The sequence below is a fragment of the Mercurialis annua genome, linkage group LG1-X (genome assembly GCF_937616625.2).
Source record: "Mercurialis annua linkage group LG1-X, ddMerAnnu1.2, whole genome shotgun sequence".
Classification (NCBI taxonomy): domain Eukaryota; kingdom Viridiplantae; phylum Streptophyta; class Magnoliopsida; order Malpighiales; family Euphorbiaceae; genus Mercurialis; species Mercurialis annua.
Genome location: NC_065570.1, coordinates 40,725,640 through 40,734,997, shown reverse-complemented (window position 1 = coordinate 40,734,997; position 9,358 = coordinate 40,725,640). Strand labels below are relative to the sequence as shown.

General features: G+C 29.0%; 1 protein-coding gene across 1 annotated transcript; it reads right to left on the bottom strand.

Annotated features, from left to right (window-relative positions):
- Positions 1–3,735: 3,735 nt before the first annotated feature.
- Positions 3,736–4,227, bottom strand: LOC126671337 (putative lipid-transfer protein DIR1). The gene has a single exon (XM_050365109.2). The coding sequence runs from the start codon at positions 4,171–4,173 to the stop codon at positions 3,871–3,873; it is 303 nt and encodes a 100-aa protein (XP_050221066.1). The 5' UTR covers positions 4,174–4,227; the 3' UTR covers positions 3,736–3,870.
- Between the last annotated feature and the right edge of the window lie 5,131 nt (positions 4,228–9,358).

The window sequence follows — 9,358 nt, the reverse complement described above, 5'->3', positions numbered from 1 at the left end:
ATTGATGCTTTTAATTCTAGTTGGTTTTAATACATCATTAAAAACTTCATGTTGATGTTTTCAATTCAGTTTGAAACTCATTGCTTACTTTGCTAATTATCCTCTGCAATTTGTTTTCCAATTTGAACAGCTTCATTTCAATTTTAACATCTCCTTTTCAATTTTAAGATCTTCTTTTGGGTTATGATGATGCTTCCACCTTAACTAACACATAAGGCCTCTTGATTTGCATGATGAGGCTAATTGCAACAGTGCGAATCAAATCGCCTTATATTGATTAGAAAAAACTATATCTGAGCCCCATTTTTTAAATTGTTTTAGTGGTAAATAGTAAAACATAGTAGATATTAAACCTGAAAAGGGACTTGTTTAAATTTCAGGAATCAAGTCTTGTATTTAGCTGCTGCTGATGGTTGCCTAATGCCTACATTATGGATGGCAATGCTTGATTTCTGCAAGCAATTAAACTGTTGGACATTTTAGTATTCAGTTTCAGTTTTTTTTTTTGCATATAAGTTAACTTATTAACTTGTAAAGTTCAGGACACAAATTGTATGTAATAGTAATTATAGGTTATTATTTTTTGCATACAAGTTCATTTTTGAGACTTGTATTCATTTGTTTCCTCAAGTCTGTAATTTGTTAATAGATATTCAGATTAGATAGCATTACTGTTATTTAAATGCTCAAATCAAGTCTGTAATTTATTAAGTAACATGTTTATACTTGTTATATTTAGTGTATCATATTAGTTTTATATTCTCAATTCAAGTTGATTTTAAAATCTTAAAAGGCTTTTTTTACAATTTGGGCATTTATAGAATGGGCTTCGTTATAAGCCCAAACCGAGATAAAAAATCGACACCGAACCTAACCGACAAATTATTTCGGTGAAAATTATTTTCGATTTTTGGTCAATTTTAAAACGGTTTGGTTTCAAATATAATATATTATGGCACCGTCGGTTTTGGACTTTTGACAATTGAACCGAACTGAACCAACCGATGCTCTCCCCTAGTATTAGGGTTAAAACTTTTCTATGCTAATATCATGCTTTATTTGTCTTTGTATCTTTTTCTCTTTCAATTAATGGTGTATTCAATCTTCCAAATACTATTGAAAATAAAACGTAAAATATATAAACTTTATTTATCATGTCTTGTACTAACTTAAAAATTCACAAATATAAATAACTTTATTTTATTAAATAATGTATACAAATTTCAAATAAATAAATATTTAAAAAAAGTAAATCATAATGAAAGGAGAGAAAATAAAACTATACTATCAAATCTCAACAATACACAATGCTATGGCTAGATATGTTAAGAGGATTGAAGCTGGTTAAACAGTTTTTCAAGAATTTTTGGTAATTGATTTAAAATTGAGTTTTTTTATTGGGATTTAAAATTGAGTTAGATTAAGTAATAAATGCACTTAAATTTGGATATGGGAGGTCTGGTCTAGTTTTGGGTATGACAGTTGAAATAGAAATGGGTATTATGGTAAATGACAAAAAGAGTTTTTTTTTTTGAATTCATCGGATCTCATTAAATTGAATATGAAACGGTTACATTTGTAAGAAACTCGGGATAATTTGAAAATTAAACCCGATGACTTGACATGGAACAGACAACATGCTGCCTGATTCGCAGACCTTACTTACGAAAATAAAAATAAATTACTAACTGTTTCGTGAATTAAGTGCAGTCTTCAATCACTTTTCGTTCAAATTTCTCCAAACACCCGCAAACTCACAGCATCCGATTGATACTCCTTCTAAAAAAGAGACAACAACTCTTAAAAAGGAGACAACAAATGTTTTACAGATAAAGGACAAAGTCAAACATTCATAAAAAAAACAAATAATAAAAAATAAATAAAACTAGTATAGCTCATAGACAAATCCATTTTATTACTGAAAAATTTTCAATCTATCGTCGCTTCTTGATAATTGAATTGCGCTTCATGATAAAATCCGTCAGAAAAATGAAAAAGAATTGGCTATTTATTATATTTTATGAAATTAAAATAACATAAACAAAAGAGGTGGCTACCCTCAATAGAAAAATTAAGCTATTTATAGCTGCCGAAAAAAAAAATTCTAAACGGTTAGGATTTGTTAGAGAGAAATAGAGGAGAAGTCGGCTAATATCATTAGTTATATACAGAAGAATGATGTGATGAACAAAAACTACTACATATTGAGTTATTACTCGTGACAAAAGGAGTTTATTAATTGTGATAATGACATGGTGTATAAAATAGGGATGGCTATAGCCTATGGTCAATGATATCAGCAATGTACTATGGTCCCGCGATAATATACAAATTTGGCGCCTCTATCTTTTTCTTTTTTCTTTTTTTTTTTTTTTTTTTTAACAGAGATAGAACTACACTATTACAAACAAACTATAGATATACACTACTATTTACAAATTTAAACGCCATCCACGCCATCCACATCGTTTACGTTGAATACATCGCTATCCCGAGCTCGCCAAACATGGCGAACGATGCCGCAGCCGCTTGCTTCTGACGCTTCTGACGCTTCGAACCTTCCTCCAAATATCTTCAATATCTTCATCTTCTTTGTCCATGAGGGGATTCGAACCCACGCCCCCTTGGACTTGATGCCTCACTCTTAGCCAATTGAGCTAGAGGTCATTGGCATTTTTGGCGCCTCTATCTAGGTTAAGTGAATGGCACAATTCAATTCTTCCACTGAACAAAAATAATATACTAATGACATTTTTATCTATTATTAATAAAAATAATAGAATTTATTTTTTAAAAACTGATTGAATTATTAAAATACAATCTGTTAGTATTATTTAAAAAAAATGTTATTTCAGATTTCAGCTATTTCTATCTGAATTCTTTTTTTTTGAATTCATATATTTTATTCAAATTTATTTAGATTTTTAAAATCTAATTAAAATAATATTTAACTTCTTCTATTTTTGTCATTTTATTTAAATGTCAAATATTAAAATGGATTTGAAAAACATAGAGAAATATTTTTTCTTTTTACTTTCATAAACAAAATCATAACCGCATTATTTAAAAAAAAAATTATGATAATTGTTTTTTAAATTATATGATTTTTTATTTTAATAAGGGTAAGATAGAGAAAATATCTGACCTTTTTAATATAGTTATTTTTTTTATTTTAAAACATATTTATAATATAATTATATTTATTTATTATTATTATTTTACTCTAATCATATTTTTTACTCTAATTATATTTCATTATACCAACTGTCACTTTTTTCTCTCTCTTTCTTCTTCTTTTTCTTTTTCTTTTCTTCTCCATTTTTGTTCTTATTTTTTTATCGCTCCGCCATCGTTTTACCGTCGCTCCGCCGTTCTTTTATATTTCATTTTAGCGATGTTGTTCTTAATTCGTGGTGATAAATACAATATAACTCTCAGATGTAAATAATATGATTATACTTCCTATTCTTTCACAAAAGAATAATGTAATAAGCATAATTAATTATTCAAAACATATCAGGAGAAATATATATAATTAAAATTTTAAATCAATTAGAATTCTAAGAATAATTTATATAAATTTTCAGTAAATTAACCAAATTTGAATAAATTTATATTTGAAAACTTGAATAAATTATAAAAAATGAAGGTCTAACTTTTTGGCATCACTAGGTTTTTTAAAAGAAATAAAAACATGGAAAAGAAGTAAATAATTATTTGGAAAGCATTCGCCAATAACATAAACATAGATTGTATTATTACTCTTAAGTATTACAACAAAGTGGGGATAGGATTATATTAGAACAACAATATTTATACCACATACTTTATTATTCAAACTTTTAGAAAAGGTAATTATGAGCGATGGATCTAGCAATTGGGAGCAGGAAGGTTGCACTTGGCAGGAAGCTGCAAGGCAAGATTTGGATCAATTCCAAAGGTAGGAAGCAAGCTTGAATTCTTGTACTTGCAAAGGCAGGGAATGTCAGCTCGAGTGATCGCCGAGCAGCATGCCCTTGTTGGCGCGGATGGGTTCGGAAGAGTCACCGCACCCTGGCATGCCATCAGCCCAGAAATAGGCACATTACATATGCTCGATTGCGCATCACTAACCTCGACGCCTATGGCGATAACCAATATCATAGCCAGACCAAACACTTGAACTTTCTCCATTGATAACTAACTACTCTTGTTGTTGCTATTTGCTGAATTTAGGTTGTTGGATATGTAATGGGGTTGGGGTGGTTTTATAGATAAATATTTGGATTATTGTCCCATGTGGTACCCTATCTTGGCCTTTAGTTTCAATTTCATATCAAAACTGTAATTTGTATGAAAATGATACCGTAAATTTAATTTATGTTACCAATAATGTATAGTTCAAATGGTATAAACGTTGAGCAGCAAACTGCTAGGTCGTGGGTTCGATTCCTCTCACAAAAACTCCCCCTCTCCAAATTAACAAAAAAAAAAATTCATTTATGTTTCAGATTAAAGTTAACCAAATTTACAGGTTTTATCAATAAAACATGCTTTTTAAACAGTGTTTTATTTGGACCCTTATTTTTATTTTTCTCAAATCGATATACCGAGTCATAGTTCGTTGTATTTGCTGAGGTGGCTACTGAAAAATGACTTACATCGCAGCAAATTATAGGGAGAATGTGTGCCATCTCTACAAATTATGACCTCCATATATCGATTTAGGAAACAAAATATAAAAGTTAGTGTATAAATATAACGTTTTTGAAAGGAGTAATTAAATTTTAAAAAAACGTGTAAAATTGATGAATTTTTATGATATTATTTTTATATTTGAATAAATTTATGCTTATATGTCATTCACAGATAACAATAATATTCAATTGACGTATATCATCAATTTAGATTTGTTTAAATATAATATTTTAAAATAAAAATTTAATTTATGATGTTATTTTAATATAAATTTAATTTATGATGTTATTTTAATATAAATTTAAATATAATATCTTGAAGACTTGGCTAAGTTGGCCAAACTCTGATATGTGTATGAGGTTGAGGGTTCGACCCTCAATATTCACGGACAGTGTGTTTATTTTAAAAATGTCTAACATTAACTCCGCTAACCCCGCTAACAATTAGAGTTAGGCTATCTTTAACCAAAAAAAAGTTCTAATAAATAAAATTATGAAACAATTGTCAGGGGCTTATTAGGAACTGTTCATTTGGGGTTGAGACCAATGGCAGATATAGCTTAAGGAAGGACCTTTTTTCTAATTAATAATATATTGCATATAATATAAAAAGTTACTAATTTAATAGATAGACTTGTAAAAAATTTATAAAAATTATTTACATAAATTATTATATATATTTTTAGGAATTCAGCCCATAAAGTCATATAATTTATTATCTAACTCATCTATCCAATAAAAAAACTTAATATACTCTTAGTTAATTTATAATGAAAAAACAAAATAAATTTTTTTAAAGTTTAAATAATTGCATCAGTATTGTATTAGAAGAATAGTGCAAATATTAAAAGGTGTAGGTTTTTTAAATAATTAAGTCTAAAAAAATAAAAGTTCAAGTTAACTTGTTAGATGGGGTGAACCTTGAAGCATGACTTTTGCAGTTTCTGTTCATTTATACTGTTAACGAAATAACTATGCATTGGACCGAGTGAAGTGATAGGTGACCCATGAACATTAATTGGAAATTCTGCGGATTCCAGAGCCAGACTGTAATGTTACGTTTACGTGTAGAAAAATTAACTTCACTTGATTTTTCTCGCCCGATGTACAAGTTATAGGAAACTAGTTTTAATTGGTTACAGAAACCGACAGGTCTTCCTCAATAACATTTGTGGTCTTTCTCAATAATTCTAATAGGGGTTTGGCTACAGTTACTTTGTTTTAAAATAAAATACTCCCTCCGTCCCACTTAAGAAGGGACATACCCCTTTTACACATAAATTAAGAAAATATTAATTACTCTTGGTTTTTCTTATTTTACCCCTATTAATTATTGTCTTGTAGTTTATGTCAAGAGTATTAGCTTTAATTATAGAAAGAGAAAATAGGGGTATAAGAGAGAATTCTTTGTAAAATGGCACAAAATTCATGATTTGGCCTTCTTATGTGGGACAAAAAAAATTGAGATATTTCCCTTCTTAAACGGGACGGAGGGAGTAGTAACTTACTTTATTTTTCTAACCAATATAAATAGGCTTAATCCAAAAGGTCTCTGTGCTTTACATATTTTTTTCTGTAGGTCTTTATATTTCATTTTTGTATTATTTGATCCTTCTATTTATCTATTTTTGATTTTCAGGTTCTTTATGAATTTTTTCCGGTACTTTTGTGTGGCTGAAGGAAACAAAAATTATAAGCAGAGGGACTGGAGGAAACAAAAATTGTTAGTAGAAGGACTGGAAAAAACTCACAAAGGATCTGAAAATCAAAAATAGGTAAGTAAAAGGACCAGATAATACAAAAATGAAGTATAAAGACCTACAGAAAAAAAAGTGTACAGCACAGAGACCTCTATATGGGTTTGGCCATATAAATATGCCATGTAATATTTTTTTTTTATTTTGTTTAAAGAGTTAACTTGTTGACCTGTAGAATAGGCTAAAATAGAATAATTATCTATTTTAGTCACTCAATTTTTATAGAAAGTTGGTAAAAGAATTGGACAATTTAAAATTTACGCGAAATGTAGTTCAATTTACGCGAAATGTGCCTCAATTTACGTGAAATATACCCAAATTTCCGCGAAGTTGATTTTTAAGCGGAAAAACACAATGAACCTAATGCTTTTTAAAAAATACCGTTACGTTTTTCGTAATGCGAGAACCGTCCGTCGAAATTTTTAGAAAAATTGTGAAAGTAGGTTATTGTAACGGTTTTGGTAGAGTTTTAACATCATTAAGATTTTTTTTATTTTAGGTAAAAATTAGGACAGTTTAAAATTTATGCGAAATGTGCCTCAATTTATATGAACGAAATGTGCCCAAATTTCCGCAAAATTGATATTTGAGCAAAAAACACAAGGAACCTATTGATTTGTAAAAAATATCGTTAATACGTTTTTTGTAGTTTGAAACTGTCCGTCCAAAATTTAAGAAAAATTATGAAACTAGTTTATTATAACGGTTTTGGTAGAGTTTTAGCATCGACAAGTATTTTTTTTATTTTGGGTAAAAATTAGGACAACTTAAATTTTTACGCGAAATGTGCCTCAATTTATGCGAAATGTGCCTCAATTTATGGGAAATGTGCCTCAATTTACGCAAAATATGCCTCAATTTACGCGAAATGTGGCCAAAATTACGCGAAGTTGATTTTTGAGCAAAAAACACAAGGAACCTAATGATTTGTAAAAAATATCGTTAATATGTTTTTCGTAATGTGAAAACCGTCCGTTCAAAATTTAAGGAAAAATGTGAAACTAGCTTATTATAACGGTTTTGGTAGAGTTTTAGCATCAATAAGCATTTTTTTCAGGCTTAATCACCAAAAAATGTCAAACCTATACGTTTTGTGTCAATTATAGCCAAACCTTTAAAAATCACCAAATTTAGCCAAACCTTATATGTTGTGTTTCTTTTTCAGCCATTTTTGAATCGAACCGGATTTATTGCCTATGTGTCATGCATGTCACTTCCAACTCATCAAAATTAACTGACATGACAATATTCCAAATCACTAACCCAAATAAATCAAATCAAATAGTAAACCAAACAAACTAAATCAAATCAACTAAATCAAATCAATCAATAATTAATTAATTTTTAAAATTAAATAAAAATTAATCAATTAAAAGAATTTATTAAAATTAAATTAAAATTGTATTTAATTAAAATAAACCTTAATTCTCTCAATTTTTTTAGAATCTCTCAATTTTTTTTATTCGGACTAAAATTCACTCAGACTAATAAATTTATTTAAATTAAATTTGGAAATAGATTCGGGAGATAAATCATCGGAAAATTTTAATTATTAGTAAAAGTGTATTATTTTTTTATAATTTCAAAAAAAATAATGTAACTAAACCCTAACATAACCTAATTTGTTTGATGAACAATTTTAGTAATTAATCTAATAATTAATCCCACCCTCTTCTTCATTCTTATGCCATCTGACCACCATCGCCGCCGCCACACTGGACGGGACGAGCAGCTCAACGAGGATGGATCTCTATTTGCGCCTGTTCGTGTTCCTCTTCTCTTCCTCGCGACGGATCGCTGCTGCTGCTTGTTCCTACAGATTTGCAAAGTTATAGAGAGAAGTGAAGCTCCAAAAATCTTTCAATGGCGATGAGAGGAAGAAACATCAAGAACCCGACCATTCTTTATAAGGATACTCCACCATTTTTTCATTTAGTCTTCATTTCTCCATTAATTTTAGGTAGATTGAATCAATAGAGATGTTGTTGTTATTGTAAGCTTTCAATGGCCTTCACCGGAGCAGACCTCCTTCATAGGAGAAGACAAGGTGTGGCGGCGGCGATGGGGTAAGATGGCAGAAGATGGTGGGATTAATTATTAGGTTAATTACTAAAAATGTCCATCAAACAAATTAGGTTTTGTTAGGGTTTAGTTACATTATTTTTTTGAAATTATAAAAAAATAATACACTTTTAAAAATAATTAAAAATTGAGAGAATTAAGGTTTATTTTAATTAAATACAATTTTAATTTTAATAAATTCTTTTAATTAATTAATTTTTATTTAATTTAAAAATTAATTAATTATTGAATTGATTTGATTTAGTTTGATATAGTTTGTTTGGTTTACTATTTGATTTGATTTAGTTGGGTTAGTGGTTTGGAATATTGCCATGTCAATTAATTTTGATGAGTTGTAAGTGACATGAATGACACATAGGCAATAAATCCGGTTCGATTCAAAAATGGCTAAAAAAGAAACACAACATATAAGGTTTGGCTTGGTGATTTTTAAAGGTTTGGCTAAATTTGGTGATTTTTAAAGGTTTGGCTATAATTGACACAAGACGTATAGGTTTGGCATTTTTTGTTGATTAAGCCTTTTTTTTTTATTTTGGGTAAAAATTATAACAACTCTTAGTTTACGCGAAATGTTCCTCAATTTACGCGAAATATGTCTAAATTTCCGCGAAATGTGCCCCAATTTCCGTGAAGTTGATTTTTGAGCAAAAAATACAAGGAACCTAATGATTTGTAAAAAATACCATAAATATGTTTTTCGTAGTATGATACCGTCCGTTTAAAATTTAAGAAAAATTGTGAAACTAGCTTATTATAACGGTTTTGGTAGAGTTTTAGCATCGATAAGCATTTTTTTATTTTGGGTAAAAATTAGGACGATTTCAAATTTACGCGAAATGTGCC

Excerpts from the sequence above, each read along its gene's own strand:
- LOC126671337 (XM_050365109.2), bottom strand. The coding sequence starts at position 4,173 with ATGGAGAAAGTTCAAGTGTTTGGTCTGGCTATGATATTGGTTATCGCC.